The following is a 24057-nucleotide window of genomic DNA, read 5'->3' on the forward strand; positions in this document are numbered from 1 at the left end:
TTGTAGTGAGTTTTAAAAAAATACCAAAAAATATAATAAAAATTGATGCATAAATTTTACATTAAAAAATTCCTTCATATATCAATCATGTTGATTCTTAATTTATAACAATTGCAACTAAAACTAATCATTATGCATATGAATAGCAACATGCAAACTTGCATGCAATAATTTCAACATAGTTACCCTCAGTGCTAAAACAATTTTGCAATTTTTCTTCATCTCCAACTTTTGTGACGTATGTGCTTGGGACTTGAGAATCCTAGTTGCGAGAGGTCATCGCAGGATTCCGCCGTGTCTTTATAAAAAGCTTTAAAAAAGTTCTTTCGTTAACTTTATTTGATTACATGACATTATATTCATATAACTGAACAAAAATACTGAACAAAAAGTTTATCCAGAATCAGTAGTAACTTTTTTTTGGAATACCACTATTGGTTTCCTCACACACTGTTAAAAATTCAGGAAACTTTTATGGAAAATATTACGGTAAAATGGTGCGTTTACAGAACAGAAAAAAAAATACACTAAATTGTACCAAAAAAATAAATAAATAAAATAAAATAAAAATAAATAAACAATTGCAGCGTGAATTGATACATCACGTGACTTACAGTACAAATCATATACTACCGTGTTTCGCTTCACTTCAGGTGACCCAACTGGTATGGTGGTCAGCAAAGCCGCCTGCCAATGCGATGGTCTCGAGTTCGAACTTGCTTCTCGAATAGTACGTCTTTTAACTTTCGCTTATTCTACCGTAAAATTTTACAGTAAAATAGGATTTTGCGGTAAAAGTTACTGGCAACATGGATGCCAGTAACTTTTGTAGTAATCTTTCAGTATTTTTTTTAACGGTGCATTTATTTTGGGTTTTAGGCTTTCTTTTATTTCTTTCTTTTTTGTTTGTTGAAATTTTTTTTAAACGGACAGCTGTATGATCAAAATTATTATTTTCATTAGTAAATCGTCACATATCTGTAAATTCTAACAGGTAAAGAAATATATCCAAAATTGAAATTAATTGAAGAGATAGGTCGGTGAGGACCAGTAGACATGTGGACTGAAATTAATTTATTTTGTTAATATTAAATCCCCCGCCCCCCCCCCCCCCCCAAAAAAAAAGGTCCGCATCAGACAGAAATGTTATGAAGCAAATGCGTTTTGATAGCGTAGCGATGCCTTCGACTTTTACAAACTGTAAACCCAACTAACTCCATTTTAGGTTACTTTTCCGGAAGCTATAAAAACATTTTTTGGTTTTGTAGTACGTGGTGTAGTTAGTGGGTTGAATACAACGAATTTCTCTATGGGTAGACAACATTTGGCGTTACTATTTTCTTCTACTGATTCAGCTTGAAACAATTACCAAGTTGGGAGAAAAAAAATAATAATGCGTGTATTTAGCTGGTTTAAGGCCTAAGCCACGGGTTTCCAAAGTGGGGAATGTAACAGAGATAGATTAGCGTGTCGTAAAAAAATTCTTATTTTTCAAAGGGTGCCACGAGTCGAAAAAGTTTGGGAACCTCTGGTTTAAGCTATCATCAAACACGATTGAATTTCGACGGACTCTTCAATAAAATCATTTGATGTTTTCATGATCTTTTGGAGAAGGAAACTACGAACTGATGGAAATTACTTATAGTAATATCATTGAAGTCTGTGCCTTTTATGAGAATCGCGCAAGCGCTGTACTACAATACTATATATATTAGCGGCGCTTTTTCCATTAAAAAAAAAATCTAGGAGCTCCAAAATGCATCTTTGATGAGCATTAGTAGTTCTGATACTTTTACCTGATATGTACGTCACTTGACCCGATTTAAATCTTGGCGATTACTTGCATTTTATTCTTTACTAGCGGTACCCGCACGGCTTTGCCCGAAGTAGAATATTAAAAGACCATTTTGTTCGCCTGTATATTTACAAATAATGGATGATGAATTTCTCTCGAATATGCTGTGTTAATTTGCTCGTCCATTGTATGGTAATTTGCTCGTCCATGTTATGGTAATTTACTCGTCCATGCTGTGGTTATTCGTTCGATAAAATGAGCTTAAAATTGGAATAGAAAAAGAACAAAATCAAATTTTCGAAAAATCGCTTCGAGGTGCTCACCCCTATGGTACGAACTAATTTTGTGCCGAATTTCATGAAAGTCGGCAGAACGGTCTTGACGCTATGCGCGTAACAGACATCCAGATATCCAAAGATCCAGACATACAGGCTTTCAGCTTTATTCTTAGTAAAATAAAATCGCCATGCTCGGTTAATATTTTATACATACTAATTGTTTTGAGATACCATTCCATTGTTTAACCTTTTTATTAAATTTTAAAATAAATCAAGTTCAATGAGAAAAAATAAACCGCCAAAAAACAAAATTATGCCATTAAAGTGTGAAATAGTTAGCCAAGCAAGAAGAAATTTCGTCCAAAACTAAACGAGTGAACTTTCCCGGACATCATCATCGACTTTCTAGAAAATGATCAACATTTTTTAAATTGTCTAAGACTGAAAATTAGGTCAAACATACCTTTTTAGCATTTAAAGCTGATTTCTAAAGCTGAATATAAATACTGCCGCGGGCAGGTAAACTGCAGTATCTAGAAAGATTAATGTTCGAGATATTTGAAGAAATTTGTTTTGGATTCAATACTAACAGTGGGAAAATGTTGCAATTAGACTTTTTTTTGCAGTTTGTTTCAGCAAAAACCAAATAAGCGAACTTGTACACTAGGGTTTACAGAAAAAAGAAAATTTTTGATAAGCAACTTCTAATAGCAAAAATAAGTTGTGTATTGCCATCCTAAACATGGGAAAAATAATAAAAAATAATAATAATTTTTCTTCAGATCGCGCATTGGCAGCAAAGTTTTAAAAAGAGGTAAAAAATGGCTCATTTTCAAGCTTCCTTTTAACAGTCTTTTAATGTATCTTTGAAAATATTTACATTCCCTTACAGTTTTTAGTTCGCGCATAAGCCGCAAATTTACGTGAAATCAACTAAAAATCGTCGTTTTGAACTTATTTTATATGTTGCAGTATTTCCTCTTTTAGATCAAAGTAATATATTTTTTACAGTAAATGTGCATTATAACAGCATGGAATACATGGGGTCTAAATGGGTACCTTCCCTTTTGGTGCCGTTTAGGATGTCCCAAAAGAGGTCTTTTACATCTTTTTGAGGCAAATCAGTGTTAATTTTAGTACAGACAATAACAATTTGGGGACCTTATGGCAAAGATCGCTTTTGGTGGCCAAATTATTGCTTACTACTTAGCTCCGGTGTGCTTTCATGCAAAAAAAGCACTAATTACTCCAGCACTGTAAAAAAATAATTGGAACTGTGAAACAAGCAAACACCAATAACATTCGCAGCTGTAGCTCAGACCACTGAATCTAGTTATAACACAAAGCATCAACTCTTAGACATCTAGTTCCGAAGATGCTGTATAATATTACATGTATAGAAAAGACATATGTACCCCTTATTATGCATAATATGGGGTACATATGTCTTTTTTTGTATGTCTCTTCTTTAGTGTCATATAGGTTGACTTTACCCTATCTATTGATTCTTTCACAAAATTAAAAACGTATAAAGTCATATGAAGTTTCCATTAATGTGAGCAGAACTTACTTAAGTTATAAACGGTAATAAAGTCACGGTTGCCACAGTGTTGACTGGCACAATTTCCATTGCACTTGAGTCGCGATGCTGAAGAAAGCTTGTTCATATTATTTGGATTAAGGCAATAACATCGGTGGGGGACAACGCCAGCCAGTGGAAAGCCTAAACCTCTGCAGTGTTCTAGACATTCCGTGACACTGATGTCTTTTTTGTCAAATATCTGCTCTGGTGGAGGGCGGCCCTTGAAGCAATTCATTGAACCCTCTGTTAAAAAAAAAAACAACTTCTAATATTTAAAATAATTTTTGCAAGCAAATTTCGTGTAGTTGGTGGGTAGGAGTGCCATTTTGTGTTTTATGCAAATACGTCTATGTTAGAGTTATACTATCAGTTAATCGCATTATGTAGTATTAATCTCAGATTACCATCGTCCAAATCTTTTCGGCAAATGAAAAGGGCTCGATTACTGCAGACATCATCTCGCCATTTGTAGCCATTACTTCCATCGAGCATGGCACAGCGTTCGTAAATGGAGTTTGGTTGAGTGCTCATCCAGTTGCGAAAATTAGATACACTACCATCAAGCCACCGATATGCTGTGTTGTCTTTGGGATCGTATTGGTAGAGACCGATGAACCAACGCACTCGTTGATAAGAAGATCCCATGCCGTTGATAGTCTGCAAAAAGTGAATTTGGGTTAAAAATTATACATAATTGAACTCACGAGAAGCGATTTTGGAAGCAAATGTAAAGGGTGACAGTTTTAAAGTCGATATTTACCACATTTACGTGTTCTTCACCGGATGGGCGATTCTCCTCGTTTGGTTGAGGTTAAGTTACCGAGTTCATATTATTTCTTTAAAATTTGACGCGCTTCAGCCAAACAATTGAAATTTTTTAAAAACTTAAATTTTCTTTCGTCTTTCAGAGGATGCCAATTTTTTTTCGAGTTGGATTTTTGGACGAAATTGTTCAAACCTAAAAAGCTTTATTCCTCCAAAAAGTACCAGTCAAAGGAATTCTGCTAATTTAGTTAACTTTTGCAATAATGCCTCGTTCAACAGAGTATAATTACAATATAGTGGAAGGTTGCCGTCAATAGACCGCTTCCATGACTGAACCACGAAGATACATTTCCACCACCAGAGTTTGTGCAGGCGCGGAATCAGTCAACAGGCGCGGACTCAGTCTGGTTGTGAAGCCTCCAGGTAAGATTTTTACTATTCGCTAACTAACGGTTGATACGTTCACTTAGTCATAACATGCTTTGAAAACCACTGATTAATTAAGCTTGAACATTGACTAGAAAGTACATTTTCAAGTACAATTCCCCATATTTCATCACCATGAATCGTCACAGCAGTAACATCTATTAGAATATTCAAAATGGCACAGCTATCATTGGATCGCAAATCAATTTGAACTATTCTCTTGAAACTTGGAAATGTTGATAGGTCGAAATTTCGCACAGGTTTTCAGTTAGAATATATTCTAGAAAGGTTTATGATGAAGCGGGATATTATATGCTACAATTAACTTTTGCAACAATGACGTTTCATATATGGATGCCTCAATTGCAAAATCGATTAACTCCACTTTTAAAAAAATCGTCATTTCTGCTTTAATAGTGTTTTATCAATGCTCAACATGTGAATTTATAATGAAGTTTTGGTTCAGTACATTTTTGACCATATGATGGCAGAAAATGTAACACAAGGGCCTATTTACTCCTATGGATGTATAACACCATCTTCTTCATAACTATTCTCTACTTTTTGTTTTATGGAGTTAGTCGATTTAGCAAGTGAATCATCCATCTAGCTTATTTTCTTGCTTCAACGTTTATTTGGGTTAATTTTTAACAATCACTGATGTTCCTGTCCAAATTAAAAAAAAAAATCTCAACGAATAGGAGAATAAGGCTGAATTTCTGACGAATTTTAGCTTAAAACTCAAGTTTATGCAATCGTTTTTGGATATGACATTTAATAAATCTCAAAAGATTCGCGTGGCAGGTCCGACCTGTTTTGATATGACAAAGATAACAGAAGTTCTTACACCATGAAGTATAAACATTAGGCTGTGATCAGAGTGATATCTACTAGCGATCTCCCAAATTGCCAAATAAATAGTGACTTCAAATTATGCAACTCGTCGAAAAGTCCTTCGTAGGTTAAAATAATCACAACTTGAAAGAAATGAATACTTGAAGTACTATTTAAGAAATGAAATAACAGCAGTCTAAAATGTGCATAACTGTTGTAACAGCGTGCCAAAACTTACCTTGATGATGAATCCATGCTCTGAGCTACTTCGGATACTGGCTAAGAATCCGCCTTGTCTGTAGCAATAACTTTGAGCTTCTTGAAATTTTTGGTTGTTAGTATCCGAAAAGTAAAAACATACGTTTTTGAAAGTTCTCCATGGTTTCTCACATTTGTCCTTTTTAGCAGCTCCTAAAATAAAGCACAAAAAATTTGACAAGATCTTGAAAAAAAAAAAATAAATAAATAAATAATTTAACAATTTAGTTAAGTTGAAGTTTTTTCGTGTGCTTTGAAAACGTATACAATTTTCAATGCTGATTCAAAAAATAGCCTCATTACTTTCTTCTATATCTAATACATAGAAGAAAGTACTGGTTTCGAGCAAATTTTCGAATTTCGAATTTCGACGGATTCGAGCGTTTTGAGGTGTGCTGAGTCCATTTCGATAATTTTGCGAAAATAACTGTTTGTGTGTGTGTCCGTGTGCCCTGTATGTGTGTGACTGGTTTTTTATGGCCGCTCTACAGCAAAAACTACTGCATGAAATCGAACGAAATTTGGTACACATGTGCCCCTATGCGAACTTGTTCCCATTAGATTTTGGAGCGAATTCCTCCAAGGGGGTTTGAGCAATGGAACGCTTTTTGAGTTATGCGTGCCTGCTATTCCCCAAGAAGTAACTGGCGGAATCAAACAAAACTCGGTCCACATGTTTCCAATAACAGATAAAGGTGTTGGTTAAATTTTGGTGTCAATATCTCAAACAGCGAGGGCTAAGCTACTGAACGTTTTTTGTCGTCACTTGTGACTGATATATCTCAAGAAATAATGAAGGGAATAAAACAAAAATTTATCGACAAGTAGTTCTTAAAGGGTACACGAACTGATTTTTTTTTTCTTTAGCGTCAACAGCTGAAAAGGGGATGGTGCAATCAAACATTCTTTATGTTTCATTGCGAGGGCCATATTTCATGAAGTAATGCTACTTTCTGGATGGAATGTCGAATAAATGTAAACCGATATGTAAACAGGCGTTGGTTGAATTTTGGCCAATCGCTCTAAAGGGGGGGGGGGATTTTTTTGTGCTAATAAAAATAGCTTCATTAATGCAACAATAAGAAAGATAAATCGTAATCGATTGTCGTCTGCGTATTTTACGTAATTTTAATTGTTGCAAATGACCGGAAAACCTCAATGATTTAAACATTACTGTTGCCATCTTGTGTTTGTTAATAAATAAAATATTTGTAATTAATAAAAACAAGGCTTTTAAAATAACTTTAATTTTTCGCTCTTTGCTTTGTTTTTGTGACAATTCGGAAATTGGTATGGTCGTCAAGTTTTTGCATAATTATTAATGTGTTTTTGTTGAGAATATTGCTCTCTTGTCAAACATGGGGAGGGATTAGAATTCATAAGAAAGATATATAAGAAAGTTTCGTGACGGCCACAACATACCAGTTTTCATTTTGTAAGGATTTTCCAAAAATTGCTAATTTTGAAACTTGCAAAAAGAAAAAAAAACATCTTAAAATCGATTGAAAATTAATTTTTTTTCATTTATTTATTAATTTTTTGTTACACCCTGCATCATTACGTCCAAACACCTGAAGAAGATTGAATAAGAAAGGGAACTCTTTTGACTCCTCTTTTTCTAAAGAATATGATTTCAAAACTAGTTAAAATTTGTTTTACGAAGGTGTTAAATAAGGTAATTTAAATAATTTTTATAAGCTGCTTCATATCTTTATACTGACAACGAGAATCAATTTTAGAGGCACCTAAGAAACAAAATTTTTAACTTTTCCAAATAATTATAATAGCAATAAAATAAATACATATTATATTTATGTCATTTTATAGGTTAGTATTGACACAACAAACTATTTTACGTCACATTTCTCATTTAAAGCTTTCTTATTCACTCAATGATAATTTAACAAAAACTTTTGTTTTAACAATTGAATTCTTTTTTGATTTATTTTCCTTCAAAGCAAACGTTAGTACAAAAAATACAGCTCACTTAATGCAAAAAAAAAAAAAAAAATAAAAAAAAAAAAATAAAATAAAATAAAATAAAATAAATAAATATACAAACTTACCGATTAAAGTTAGGAGTGCGAAAAATGATAATGCGAAATAATTTCTTTTTGGCCAATGTATCAGAAATTCTTTAAGCTGAAATAATAATTATGGATTATTGAGTTCTTTTGACTGTAAAAACTATTTCATGCAAAATAAATATTACAGTAAAATTATTTTGTTTTCTGAAGCCTCGGTGAACAAATTACTGAAAGTTAAACAATTCAGCAACTGATGTCTGGCATGGTGAATAAAGCAATAGAATAATCAATTGTAACAATAGAAAAATGTCTAACATACTGAGTTGTTTTAGTTTCAACAAGAATTGTTAATTATCTTAATAATGTGAACGAATAATTAAGGTAGTATGGCACTCCGTTAAATAGCTAGTCGGGGCTTATTTATTTCCATTCTTGAAATATATAGCAAGTTTACGTATGATCAATTTCATTCAATTTCTTATAAAATTTCACCAAACTGTCAAAAAGAAAAAAAAAGAAACGTGTACATGAAAAACTGGTAGGAGCTAATGTTATTTAGTAGTCGAGATCAGCAGTATTCATATTGTATGTAACTCTCACTTAAAGTTCAGAACTCAGAATTTTAAGCAGTTGGTATTCGAGCTCGTAAGTAAATACACCTTGAATATAATAATGAAAAAAAAAAAAAAAAAAGATAAATTCCTTTTAGACTCTCTCACGGTTAGTATTTAGCTTCGTTTGGTGGGTTTGTGTATAGAAGACTCATTAGCCAGCTTGTTGACTAAAGTTATATCAATTAGAGAAGACTAAGGCAAGCGCCATAGCGGCTCAGTAGGCAAACGGGCATTAAATGCACGAGAGGATCCAGCAATCAGGGAATCAATCACGTTATGCACACTATAGGCTATAACTAGAACAATCTATTTAAAGTAAGCTTCCTTGGATACAATGACAGCAATGCATACTATCCGTTGCCAGCTTGCAGAGACTCTAAACATGAGTTTTAGACTTCCTACTCATGAGGCAGTTAGTGGAATCAACTTTTCAGAAACGTTGCCTGCCAACTAGTCGAATCATTCTTTTTTGTTGTTTTCACAATAGGCAACTTAGTTGAATCTACTATTCTTCCAATGAGCTGAATTTATTTGAGCAGCTGCTCCAAAACGCTGTTAAAACTGAACCTAGTTGACCCTCTACTCGTTTACTGGTGTGTAGAGCAAACGCTTGGCAATGTCCCGATGAATGCAATCAACTAAAAGTTGATTACACTCATAAGGATGAGAATGGTAGTGGAACACATGTGACTGGTGTGCTCAACACACTAGGCACAGTTACTAGTTACCACTCGTTCTAAAATTGATTCATCTGAGTTGATTCGAGTGATGAAAAGCCTTGGCGTCTCTTCGAAGCAGTTTCCATTAACCCTTTTAACATGGACAGTAGAGTGGATTGCCGTTCTATGTAGAAAACAAAAGTAACTGATTTGTATCGGGCTCGGCTTGAAAAAGGTGCCAAATGATGTTTTAAGGTAAAGTATAAAATTTTATTTGATTAGGATAGGATCAACAAGCCTTTTTTTGTTCGAACGATCTCAGAGAACATTTCATTCCCATATTTCATTTTTTGATTTGAACAATTCTTCGTTTAGTTTTGAACAGTTAAATAAAAACTTAACATTAGCACCTACTGGGAAATTTAGGGCAAATATAAATCCTTCAAGCAAACTTTGTTGGGAAAAGCTCTAGATGAAGAACATGTATGGAATATATCTTTTTGATTTGAACGATTTTTCGTTGAATTTTGAACAGTTCAAAAAACTTTACATTACTGCCTGCACGGAAATTAAAGATAAATTTTGACCTCGAACATAAAGACGAGTTAGGGATCTTTATAAAAAACATATTTAGAAAATATCTTTTTGATTTAATAATAATTCGCTCAGTTTTGAATAGTTCATAAACCCTTAACATTAGCTACTACGGGTAAACTTCAGGTGAATAAAGTTTCTGAATTTAAAGGCTGATTTGCTTCAAACAAACTTCGTTGGAAAATGCTCTTGATGATAAGCATGTACAGAGCATTTTTATGATTTAGCTATTCCCAAGGTAGTTTTGAACAATTCAAAATATCTCAGCGTCAACATCAACGCAAAAAATAGATTTTTCGCAACAAAAAATTGAAAATCTTCTAAATCTATTCTCAATTTTTTGTTTCAAGAAATAGAAAAAAAAGTTACAAAAAAAAATCAAAATACAATATTTTGTAGACTTAACATTGACGCGAATCAGAGATACATAAATATGATTGAATCAAAATGAAATGAATTTAAATCGTAAATGTTTTTACCAGGACTGTGGAGTGGATGGGAAAATAATGACCCTACTCTAAATCAGACTGCAATTTTAGGACCTTGGACTTTGACTCCTGTGCTCCAAAATCTCTATCCCATTTTGTTGGTAGAAATACAAACTAGGAGGGTAAATGAATGACTCCGACTCGTGGAACTTTAAAGCCTTCTACTTCCTACTCTGTCTCCTTCATCCCAAAATTAGTCTGACTCCGATTCCGCAGCCCTGGTCTTTACTAGAGTTACAGAGTCAAAGAAACAGACTCCGACTCCGGTAATTTTAGAGCCTTCGACTCCAACTCCTTTACACCAAAATTTGTCTGACTCTGACAGCAACTTCTCAAGTATTGGAAGAGTTCAACACATTGAGGGAAACTCTTGAAATTTAAACCTTTGACTCCCGACTCCGCAGCGCTAGTTTTTTCTATGAAATAAAGATTGTAGATATGATTCGTTTTTATTTTCTTTCTAAATATTTTTTTCTATTCTTAGCAACGGGAAATATAGGGAAATTCGGAGTCCTTTATGTTTTAACAGAAAGGCTGTGCAGATGATTTTTTCTTATATGTAGTGAAAATTATTTATTTAAGAGATCATGTTATTATTAATTTATTTCCCTAAAGTATATTTGTTTATTATTTTTATTATTTTTTTAATCAACAGAGGAAAAATAAATTCGAGGCACTTTATTTTTAAAGGAAAAAAAGAACTTAACAAAAATATTTGTTTTTTTGATATACTGTATTTGTTTTGATGAGCCTGTTATTCTTTTAGCAATTAGAGATTTTTTTATGAAAAATATATACATTGACAGCATTATTTAAAAGGTTCTACTACTTTATTTATTCATTTATTTATATTCTACGCTTCTATTTCACTAGATGAGCGAGGCATATTTTGTTCCTAGAAATCAACTAAAAAGTAAATGTGTGACACAATTTATAGTCTAAGCTAATTTAAAGAATATTGATTAGATACTGGAAAGTCGATATTGGTATAACGGGATAAGAGCTTCTTGTTACTTCTAATTGAAGACAGCGAAAAGCTGATTTGAAAGATGGGTTTCAAACTGGACTGTGTGTTGATGCTGATAAAGCGGACATGTTATCAGGAAAAGTGTTTCTGTAAAGTTAACAATTCTCTTGTGCTATTAAACCCATTTAAAGTAAAGTAGGTGGTTTTCTGTTTTACTTGAATTGAAGTTTTTACAGAAACAAGGTAGAGCAGTCTGTTTTTTAATCAGTTTTTACTGGGGTGTAAATTTTTGAGTTGCATCTAAAACGGTGTATTAGGTTTAGTTTTTGCATCTGCGATGTCTGTTAAAAAATAATAATTTTAAAACAAAAGATCATTAGAATTTTACATAGTTTGGTTTTTATGAAGGAAAGCGATAAGTTGAACATTGACACACAATCTGCCTATAAAAATTCAAAGCTACCAAATCTAGAACCTAGGTGTTGTCCCCTCCCTTTATTTAAAGCATGGAATGCAGGGCAAAGTGAAATAGCGGGGCAAAGCGAAACGGTAAAATCTTTACTCTGCTTTTCGCACCACCTGTCTGGAAATATTTCAACTATAAAGCGGCACATGTAGTTTATTCCAGTAAAAAGTTACCTCTGAGGATCAAAGCATATGATAGTACAAGCAAACTCCTGATGATCATAAAGTTTTAATGTAAAATAAATTCTTCTTTCTTTACGTACTACAAATTTCAAAACATAATTCTGATTTGCTCATTTTGAAAAAGCTAAGTTGTCTTAACTATTTCATTTTGCCCCACATTCCACAAAATAAGCTTTATTGTCTGAGTGAAATACGGTAAATCTAGCGTGTTTTTAAAGACTATTTTTTAAGTTACTTGCTCTGCCATAATGCCTAAAAATTACTTCTGATTTTTAATTGTCGACAAAAACAATTAGAAGTAATACAAGTTATACCTCGTGCCGATTACTTCCGCTTTTTAATTGCTGCCAAAACAATGAAAAATAATAGTAGTTTTAGCATTAATTCTTTAAAATAAGTTCAGTAAACTGATTTCAAGGTTGAGCTTTTAAGCAAGCATATATTTGTGGATTTTGGGCATTTGAAATTTTTCAAATGCGGCAGATTTCAAAGCTTTTATCGATTCAACTCAAGTTGTCAGTTTAAAAGCTTTTTTGTTTTTTAACTGTTCAAAGTTTCTTTTAAATGCCAACGTATCAGCTTGCAGTATTTAGAGCAAATTAACGGTAAATGTAAGTTCTTCATATGGGCAATGCATGTATGTTGAAACGAAAGTCTGTACCGTTTTTTTATATATAATTTTGGTAAATACTAAAAAGAATAAAATAAAATAAGCATATGACTTCTTGATTACAAGACTCAAAACTTTCAGTTCATATTAATATACATTTAGGTTAATTCTGAAGCAACCAATAAAGTTTAAATTAAAAATTAAGAGAAAAAGATCTATAGTCAGTACAGTGAAAGCTATTCGTACTAAGCTTTATACCGCCATTTTCTTCTCTCAAGTTTTAATTTAAATTTTACTGGCTGCTTTAGAATAAATATAAATAACGGCATTAAGATTAACTGCCATTTTTGAATGTTGTAATCAAGGAATCGTATACTGATTTTATTCAATACTTTTAAGTGCTAATTAAGCCTATAAAAATATTTGTTAAATTAAAAAAAACATTTTTTTGTATTTTATTCTTGAATTGAAAAAATGATATACCATTTTTGTGTGAGTTTTGTACATGGTATTTTGAATACAGAATATACAGTTTATGTAAAATATATATTGTAAGATATTTTTGCTATGTACATAGGCATTGCAATCTCAAAAAGTTTTGCATTTGTTTTTAAAACTTTAAATTTCAACAAGTATTGACTTTTTGCAATATTGTGCCATTGTTTTACATGAACGGATGCGCGTGAACCAAGTTTTAATAATACATTTAATTTCATTGTTCAATTCAAAAAGTTTTGTCAATGAACGGGATGCTAAAGGCAATGTCATTGGTACTTAAAATACACCGCTAGCTCAGTTTTTCCATCCGAGGACTGCAGTTTCGTGCTTTTCAGAACTCATCATCCCGATTCCGGGCTGATGAGTGCTGAAAAGCAGTCCTCGCATGGAATAACTGAGCTCGCGGTGTATTTTAAGTCTTTCTGCTTTAGCCCTGGCTTAGGGTGGTAACTTGCTACAAAAATGTCATTGTTAGTTGAAGTTTGAACTTTCTACATTGTTCGCATTATTTTGTTTTTAGCATTGTGTATTATTTATATGCATGTATATGCTTTATAACATTCCTATAGTTTGTACAAAGCTGTAAATTATTTCTTCACAATAAGTTCTATGGAGGCAACTGGTGGAGTTGTCATGAGAATCTTGATAAAACACAAAGCGGATATAGGGGATCCTGGAGTAACGTTGTATGGTGTTTTGTGTTTTAAAAATTATATCTAAATGGGAAGTTAGTATCCAAAACTGTTTCGAGCATGTATTTTTAGATGACAAATTTGTTTTTGTCGATATTTCAATGCATTTCAAAAAAAAAAAAAAAAGATGGCTTTAGAAGACTAAGCAGCAGTTATACTTTTTGTTTCGTACCAGAAGCTGCTACAAATTTAAAATAAAAATTAAGAAAGAAAATCATTGAATAAATAAATAATTTCTCACATCCTCAAAATTGTTTAGGATCCACATGCGTTCTGTGGACCGTCTGTTTGGTAGCCCTGTTGTATTTTCTAACAACAGTAGCAGTGCAAACAATGTTGACAGAAGTGTGTGAACATTCATTAGTTTGTTTGAACGTCCAATCATCGTCATTTGTAAGTTGAATATTTCCCAGTAAATAGGATGGATATCCTTTAAATTGTTGAACTCATTCGAAAGTTTGAACCGCGCAATAATTGATCATTTAGAAGGAATTTTTCAGACACGATTGTTCAGATAATGTAGACCGTTCATTTTGATACCCAATCCTTCAACGTCAAACTTATCAAAAGAATCAATCGAAGGATGTTTATTTGGCAGGGCTGGCTTTTTGCCGGCAGAAACTGGTTTTTGCCCTGCCAGCGGCAGAAACTGGTTATAATCGGTAAAAACCGGCAGAAACTGGTAGAAACTGGCAAAAACTAGAAAACGTTTTTAATAGCTCTAGTAATTACTTAATGACAGGCAATTAAGTAAAATGAAAAATATAACTCCATTTCGTCATTTCAAAAACTTAATGTAATAGTTATTTAATAATTAGTGTAAAAATATGTTAAACAACAAGACTGACATTTCCAGAGCAAAGTAAAATTTATCATAGTTAAAATTGCTATGTGTTAGAAATTTTAGCCTTGTAATGTTGTAAACCTAACAAATTTTTCAGTTTGTTACTTATAATTATTTTGTTTGCATTTAATATAAAGTGTAATATATATATCAAATATTTAAATAAATACAGATTTATTTTATTTCATTAAACTCTAAAATACAAGAACTTGTCATTTTACACTTAATATAACTGAATAAAGCTATTCTCAAAGAGCTTAATCAAGCAGTTACTAATAATCATTTACTCGCCTATATGCTCAATCCAAAGTATTAGGTAGTAAATTTATCATGTAATCAAGAAGAAAGTGCCCACACTTTACTCACAAATATTAACCCTGATTATGTACTTTATACCATTGCTTTACAAAACAAATCGGCCCCTTTTCCCAAAACCTATTTTCCCAATCACGTTGTAACAACTACTCCAAATACCGCATGGTGGTCCAGTTTCAAAAAATGTGCTATAGATGCAAGTTTTGTGAATCTTGCTTGTTCTTTGAGGATAATGCCTGCTAGTTCTGCTGTGATTGAAAGAATCTTTTCAAATTTCTCCGTTGTGCACAACAAATTGAGAAATTGGTTAGGTTTAGAAACAGCGTCAAAACTTTTATTTTGTGACAGGCTGCAGCAGTGTGAAAACAATGTAAAATTTGATTTTGAATGGTGATAGTGTTGTAAATAAATTGTATTTGGGTTAATATTTAATTATTTTTCTTACACATTTTCTATTGTATGTCAGGAATTGCATTTATGTCACTTTTTGAGTTTCTGCCAGTTTCTGCCATAAATGTGGCAGAAAGGGGTTTTTGCCATGCCGGTTTTAACCGGTTTCTACTAGTGGTTTTTACCGCCTCGGCAGAAACCTGCCAACCCTGTTATTTGGGCAAGTTGGATTTTAAATACTCCGTTTTTTACTTAAGTTGCAGATTCAAGTCTTCCATCAACATAGGTCTTCCAGCAATTGCGTCTTCTCTTTGCGTTAGAGCAGCGGTTCCCAACCTTTTTCTCTTTGCGAACCCCTTGGAACAGGCAAAAAAGTTCGCGAACCCCCTGATGTTGAAATTAGTAACATGTAAGAAACAATAAAAAAACAGCATGTTTGCTTTCCATTTTTTGCAGCATTTGATTGCAATAAACAAAAATATAATTGTAAAATATCATTAAGTGCAAACATTAATAAAAAGTTAAAACTACATCTACAAGAAAAATTATAAACAAGAAGTTTTATAAACCAACTATTTTTTTTAAAGCATACTTTAAATTGGGGAAAAAATCCTTAATGCAATATTTGTGGCTGTTTGACGGAACAAAGAAACTGAAAGTTTAGTTCAATGTCTGACAGTTTGAGTCTTAAATCAGGCTCTGCATTCAATCTGCTTCGGTATTTATCTTTGAGATAAGTATAGGAGGAAAATCCTTTCTCGCACAGATATGTTGTACAAAATGGTAATAAAATTCGAATTGCTTTTTTGGACAAAACGGTATAGTCATTTCTTACACTGAGCCAGAAGTCAATTAACGAGAGCTCTTTAAAGGTAGTTTTCAATGAATTATCACAAGATAACTCGATGAGCATTTCCTTTTCAGGTAATGTCAGGGTGTTCTCTAAGCATGGATTTCCTTCAAAAGGATTGCGTATCCAGTTGTTTGAGAGAGGGACGTTACGCCTATTAGGAAAATACTCGTCAAAAGTTAGTTCAAGATGTTGCAGATGTTCATATACATTTCTTTTAACGCTTTCATCAAGTTTCATTGAGTTTTCTGATAAAAAACTACTAAGAGAAGTGAAACAAGAAAACTCACCCATTTCCAGGCATTGGATCCAAAAATTCAATTTTTTTACCATAGCTTCAATTTTATCATATACAACGAAAATATTAACAACTGCACCTTGCAAGGATAGATTTAATTCATTTAATTTTGAAAAGATGTCAGCTAAATATGCAAGCCTTTGCATCCAAAGAGGATCGAATATGCAAGTGGACAAGTGAAATGGATGATCAACAAAAAATGCTTGGACTTCTGACTTCAATTCAAATAAGCGTGTCAAAATTTTGCCACGGGAAAGCCATCTAACTTCTGTGTGAAGAAGTAAAGTAACATGAAGGCTTCCCAATTCCTCACAAAGCGCGTGAAATAGACGGCAGTTTGTGGCACGTGATTTTATGAAATTTACAATTTTTACCGCATCATTCAAAGTAGCGGATAATTCTGCGGGAATACGCTTACATGCTAATGCTTGTCTATGAATGCAGCAATGAGTCCATTCAATTTTCTCGTTGATCTTCTTTACTCGCACCACAAAGCCAACAAATTTTCCTGTCATTGATTTTGCACCATCCGTGCACACATCCACACACAAAGACCAATCTATTCCATTTTCTTCAAAGTAACTGTTAACCAGTTCGAAAATTGCTTCTCCAGTTGTGTTGGTTTTCAAAGGTTTTGCAAATAGTACATCTTCTTTAATTGTATCGTTAAAAATATACCTAACATAGACAAGTAATATTGCAGCGTTTGCTACATCAGTCGACTCATCAAGCTGGATCGCAAAATTATTCTCTTTTATTCTATTCACAAGTTCTTTCTCCACATTACTTGCCAAATCAGTAATTCTGCGTGATACTGTGTTGTTTGATAGCGGAACCAGGTCAATTTTTTTTTGCTGACTTTTCTCCCAGCATACACTTAGCAATATCTTTAGCACATGGTCCAATTAAATTTTCTGCAATTGTATGTGGCTGTCCAGGTCTTGCAATTCTATAACTGACTCGATATGAAGCTTCAAGGGCCATTTTACTATCATTGTTGGATTCTAACAGGAACGTAGAGACGCTACACATTTTATTATATTTCAATTTTCTTTTAAAATATTCGATAGGTTTGTCCTTGTGTGTCGGATGCTTTGTTTTGAGGTGTCTTCTCAGAAGTGACGGTTTCAAACTGATGTTCGCTAGAACTTCGTTGCAGAGAAGACAAAGCGGTCTAGGTTCAGACTCTTCTCCAGTAAAATAAAAGCCCATTTGTAAATAGTCACTGTCATATTTTCGCTTTTTTCCTTTTTTCTCCCCTAGTTCACTTTTCTGTTTAGTCGTTGGAGGCGGCAGTTCATTACAGCTATCTATTTCAATATCCTGTGTTGATTCGAAAGTTACTGCTGATGTTGAGGGTTGATCGATTGACTGCTTGTCCATTTGTCGCTCAACCAAACTACGAGTTTTCAACCATCGATCCATAACAGCAGAAAGTTATTAAATCAAAAAAATTACCAACACGATTATAACTTCACAAACAGAGTAGCAAGTTTACGTAGCAAAACCAATTGCAAACAAAATCACTTGTTTTCAAGCATCTCTAAAGTATCTCTAAATACGTCTGTTAACAACTATTTCCCCAGAACTATGAGCATGCTGGGAGCCTTTTGCTGTCATGTCTGCTATTCGATGACTGAATTCGACGGAAATTCCCGAGTTATATTTCAACCAGATTAGAAATAATACCCCTATGATGCATTGTTTGAGAATTCTTTATTTTCTTCGACATATGTATATTATGTATATTGTTTGATTGACTCCACGCGATGGCGCCTTTTTAAGGTCATCGTGATCCCCGCCACAGCTTAATACAACGTTTCTGCATGGCGCCTCGCAATAAAGAAGGAAGGATATCTCTTTTTGTTGTCTATCGGGAAAAAAATGAGAAAATTTCTTTTTAACCAAGATTATAAAACCGCTGAAAGATTTTTTTTTTTTTGAGCTTAATACAAGAGTCTGGCGCGTTTTCAAATTTAAAAAAAATTTAGTAACTATGTGTGCAAATTGAATATTTTATAATTTTTTACCAAACTAGGAAAAATCCGCCATTGCACCGAAATTTTCGCGAACCCCTGGGGGTTCGCGAACCACCGGTTGGGAACCTCTGCGTTAGAGGATGTCGAAATCTATTCAAGAAAATGTCTGTGAGAAAATAGAGCTTTTATTAGATTATAAGATTCTTTTCGTAAAGTAATTTAAAGGATTTAAGGGCAGTTTACATCTGCATTCAGAAAAGTAGAAGTATCGTTTACATTATGAAAACCACAACCGTTTTCCGCCTATCAGTGTTCACAGCATACTGATTTTCATTCCATCCACTTGATTGATTGTGATCTTTGCTGGCTGACGGATTAGCTGTTGTTTAACAAAAAGGAAAGAAAAAAATGTTAACTCTTTTTTGAACCTAATCAGGTTTCTAAACCTTAAAAATGCCGGCTTAACTAGTTTAAAGTTGCTAATTTACATTCTGGTGCCTATAAAATGTCTATCACAAGCAAAACGTTTGGAGCAGTTTTCAATTAGTATTTTCACATTTTTTTGACATTACTAGTTACAAACTCTGAACCAAATCAAGTTTTACTATTGTGCAAGAGTGTTTAAAAACACAATTTCAAACCAAAACCAAGAAAACTGTTGCTAGGACACTGATACTCTTCAAATTTGTAATCGGCAGAAATACAATGCATTCCGTCACATTTTGTTTAAGATTTTGGCTTTCTCTTCAGCCTAAATATAAACAATAGTTATCCGAACCAATATTAAGCATTTTTTTTCTACTTTCATCATTTCACTGTTCTTTATGAATGAAATTCAAAATTGTTTGTGCCATGCTTTTTTTTGAATTTAAATAACGTAAAATATAAATAATAAATAACTTTCTTTTACTATCTATCAATTTATATTAGCGTAGAAATTTAATTTTCCTTACAGGTGTGTTACCGCCAATGCATCGAAAGGCATTTTATAGAATACCAGATGTAATTGATACTCTGTAGATTTCAGGCGTTCAATTGAATATTGAAAACTCAAATTGCTTTTCAAATTTCTTTACTCAAACTGCATTAAATTGATAGAAAAAAATAGTCGACCACGATATGTACCTCATAAAAAGATTCGTTCCCTTTTTTTTCAACTAGAAACTGATATAACCACACTGTGAAAATGCAGTTATTTGCCTCTGTTTCCATTGTATGGATTTCGCATGATTTGCTCGAATTAGTAGTATGTATGAATGATACCAGGATATTTGACTTTCTGGTCTTTAAAAATATAACATGATCATAAGCTTTTTGAAAACAACTTCAAGATGTAGGAAATGCAGCTCGGTGCATATTTGAGGGTACTTGAACATGATATAAAGTCTGTTCGTAAAAATGTAAGAAAATATTCATAATAAATATTCAATATAATACTGTTAATAGTGTTTAATGTTTAACAATATAATGACGATTAAAGTCTCCACATATATTGCCCTCAAATAATGTCGAGAAATGTTTTTACAGTTAAACACTTCGCAACCAAGAGTTTTGCAATATTTCTGTTGTACTTTTCATACGTATTTCAATTGTGCCAGTGATAAGGGATGTAAATGTAATTTTTTTGAGTTTTGTGGAAAATGCGTTTAAAGTTCCGGTTCTAGGTAGACTTTGATTGATGTGTTTTTTAAACCTACTCTGGTAGGTACAGAAGCACTTACCAGGAAGACTAGTTCTATCTCTTGTCCGAAATAGAGGAGAGGGTCTCCTACCATTTGTACAGGTTATATCGATTTTTAAATTTTGTCCTTATCATCCCTCTGTTTCTCACTGCTTCCATTTATGAAGAAAACGAGCTTTTTTTCGCACTTTAATAATGTGTGTTCCTGAGATCACTTTAGACTGTCACATATTTTATTTTTCGAAAATAATGTTAGCCTACCATATATGCAAATGCCAGTAATTCGTCGCCGTAAGTCGCCAATTCTTGATTTTGCTAGAGTCACAAAGGTCTAAAAATAATATTGCGCTGTAAGAAAATAAGAGTTAAAAAAGAACACTTTCTTTGTAGACCAACTGGTCCTACAGGTGACGTCTCTTTAAATTTTTAATTAGAGCAACGTAGTGGTAAGGAATGTGCCTATTATTAACATCAGAAAAGGGAGCCAGCTGGTTGGCGAGGTGACTGTTGAAAAGGAAATTAAAAACAGCATTTTGGGTACTGAATTAATAACTGTTAAGTAAAATAAAAATGTAAATTACATTGATGAAATAAGCAAAATTGTTACACATCAAGAAACTTTTAACATAAATATATCAACTCATCTTCATTGGTTTTACTTATTCTTCGAAAGTGAAAGTAGACATAAAAATGTGCAAATTTACGAGTATAAAAAAATAGATCAAAATATATAATATAAAAGACCTCCTAAGACCAAAAGCCCTCCCCCCCCCCCAAAAGACCCAAAAATCCCAAAAAAAGACCAAAAGTATACTAATTAATAATGAACTCTTAGTCATTATCAAGTAGTCTTTACTTTTTACTGTCATGAATGCTAGATGAATGCTCTTTCATCGAATGGGATATGGAATATGATTTTACTCATAGACTGTTCGCAAATATATTTATTATAAAATTATGTCTGTGAATTTTACCATGTAAAATTTATTTCCATCAATAAAGATCACTTCAAATATTTTGGTTTATGATGAAACTTACGAAAAACATCAGCATATTCATCCGGTTTGTAGCGCTTGGCAATTTTTTTCGTACCATACACGCTGCTTGAGTTTTGTTTTAAAGAAAAATTAGTTACTGTATAAGATTACATAATCTCTTTTATATTTCTATGAAATAACCTGCTTGATAAAATACAACTTACCATTAGGTCTGAAATAACAAATCTAATATTTAAATCAATGTTAACGCTATTTTGTAGTCATCCTTTATAACTTCGGACTTGCAGTTTCATGACTTGAGTTTTATGTTAAATGAAAATTTGTTTTACTCAATAAGATTATGTATGCTTTCATATGTATCTATACAATAACCTTCTTGATAAAATACACTTACCATTGGATCTGAAATAACTAATCCAATACTTAAATAAATGTTAACGCCATTTTGTACTCATCCTTTATAACTTCGGACTTGCAGTTTCACGCCTTGAGTTTTATTTTAAATGAAAATTAGTTTTACTCAATAAGATTACGTATTCTTTTATCTGTATCGATGCAATAACCTTCTTGATAAAATACACTTACGATTGGATCTGAAATAACTAATCTAATATTTGAATAAATGTTAACACCATTTTGCACTCATCCTTTAAAAACTTCTGACTTGTAGTTGAACGCCATGGAAAGCTTCTGGCTAGAAACTTCTCAACGATGAATTTGCAGTCTTATATACTATACGCGATGCATTTTTAATCTTACATTTTACTAGATTAAAAGCATTGATTTCTGCACCGCAGCGAAGCATTTGTTGGTGGGTCTGACCGCATAACAGAAAAAGGTTTCCAAGCAACAATGATGGATGTCTTTACAGTGCGTGAGTTTGAGAGGTTTTGAAGGGTATAATTTAATAGTTAATGAACTTTTTTAGAATAGTTAATTATTGTTTACTTTGGTTTTGATGACTTAAACTTATCGAAAAAATATGTTACAGCACGTAAATGTTATTATATGTTTCATTTCTGAATGTGAAAAAAAAAACATTATTTCTAATTAAAAAAACAATCACTGTTCTAATATAATGTTAATTATATGCAAAAAAATTTATATTACTATCAACTGAAAGAGTTCCTTTTTAAAATATTAAGACACATTTTCATACCGAACCCAATCTGTGGATAATTTTTCAGCCCTTTGTTAAACTTATTTAAAACTAGAATTCACGCACTAACTCATAAAGTGCGATAAATTAAACCATCGCTAGGCTAAATTCTAATTATTACTAAAGTGCACTAAATAACTCATAAAATAAATGAAACAGCAATTGTTTTTTGTATTTATTTTATTACTATTTAAACTTCTGTTTTGTTTTTTCACCTCTAAACTAACATCAAGTTTCAAGTAATCTATCAACGATTAGTTTAACTTTGAAATTCAGTCGTTAAAAGCTACTTGCTTCACATTATAAGGTAATCATTTTTTTCCTCACTCAATTCATTTAATTAATATTTCAAATATGAAGAGAATTTTGATTGCACTCTTTTTCGAAATTGGTAGCTTACGAGGGGAAGGTGTGAACTTGTTTTTCCATAAAATAAAATTGAAACATGGTTCTTACGAGTACATATATCGAGCACGCTGGATCCAATGCTAGGGGCCTAAGTTTTTGCAATTTTCCCGTTTTTGAGATATACGCGATTGAAAATGTTACATTTCTTTAACATAATTATCGGACAGGATTTGGAAAATTTTCATGCACCTTTTAGATATTCGAACTCAATTAGGGTTACTTCATATATGAACACCGAGTTTAATTTAGGAATAGGAAACTAATTTGCACTTTAAAAGAATGACCACTAACAACTGGAAAATCTCATCAACGTTGTATTGCTAACTACCGAAACTTACGATTTGAAATATATCATTATATGCTGTACTAGTGATACCCACACGGCTTTTCCCGTAAAAGAAAAATCATAAGGTCTTTTGGTTCGCCTGTATATTTACAAATAATGTATGGTGAATTTTCTCGCCAGTTGGCTTGTACCCATCTTACGGTTCCACGTTATGATAATTTCGTATCTCGCCAATTGGCTTGTGCCCATGTTACGGTTCCACGTTATGATAATTTCGTAATTTACTAGTTCATCTTATAATATTTTTTTTTCTTAAAATTGGAATAGAAAAAGAATCACATCGAATTTTCAAAAAATCGCTTCGAGGTGCACACCCCCATGCTACATATTAACTTTGTGCCAAACTTCATGAAACTCGGCCGAACGGTTTAGGCGCTATGCGCGTCACAGACATCCTACAGACATCCAGACATCCAGACATCCTCCGGACAGAGAGACTTTCAGCTTTATTATTAGTAAAGATTTCAATCACCTATACATCGATAATGGGAGAGTAGAGAAAAATTAGACCTCCACCCTTGGATTCAGCGTTCTCGATATAAAAAAGAGCCCCTTTTAAAATATTTTCTTGGAAATATAAGTTCATACCGACCTATCGGTAGTATGCATTTTGGTTTTTCCATATGGCTTTCCGACAGAAAGCTTATTATAAGGATAATGTAAGTTCATTCAACGTTCTTGGCGTTTGATGACATATGAGGCAGTGAGAAGCAAAGGGAAGTAAGTGCCGAAACAAAACATTTAGAGATAACCTGTACAAATTGTAAGTGAACCTCTCCTCTGTCTTGGGGCAAGAGATGGTACTACTAGCCCTAGTAGGTGTTGCTTTAAGAAAACCGTTTCAATGTTGGTTTGTCAGTTTTGTTGGTAATGTCAGTTTCAATGTCAACCGTTTCAGTCTACTTAGGACCCCAACTTTAAACGCGTTTTACTCAAAACTTGAAGATGTCCACTTACATCTCTTTGCTTCTCACTGCCTCATATATAGTTTGTAAATGGCATTCCGTACTAAAGGATGATATAAATTATCGATTAGTGGCTGCTAATTGTTATC

The 24057-nt window shown here is 32.9% G+C and overlaps 1 protein-coding gene across 1 annotated transcript in view; it reads right to left on the reverse strand.

Annotated features, from left to right (window-relative positions):
* The window catches only part of LOC129216707 (uncharacterized), a 24506-nt gene continuing 449 nt past the window's right edge, over positions 1–24057 (reverse strand). The window contains 7 exon segments of the mRNA XM_054850926.1: positions 1–250; positions 252–310; positions 3644–3898; positions 4060–4312; positions 5919–6091; positions 8005–8080; positions 21676–21731. Coding sequence (XP_054706901.1) covers positions 131–250; positions 252–310; positions 3644–3898; positions 4060–4312; positions 5919–6091; positions 8005–8080; positions 21676–21731 — 992 coding nt within the window. The 3' untranslated portion in view covers positions 1–130.

This window comes from Uloborus diversus, chromosome 1 (genome assembly GCF_026930045.1).
Source record: "Uloborus diversus isolate 005 chromosome 1, Udiv.v.3.1, whole genome shotgun sequence".
Classification (NCBI taxonomy): domain Eukaryota; kingdom Metazoa; phylum Arthropoda; class Arachnida; order Araneae; family Uloboridae; genus Uloborus; species Uloborus diversus.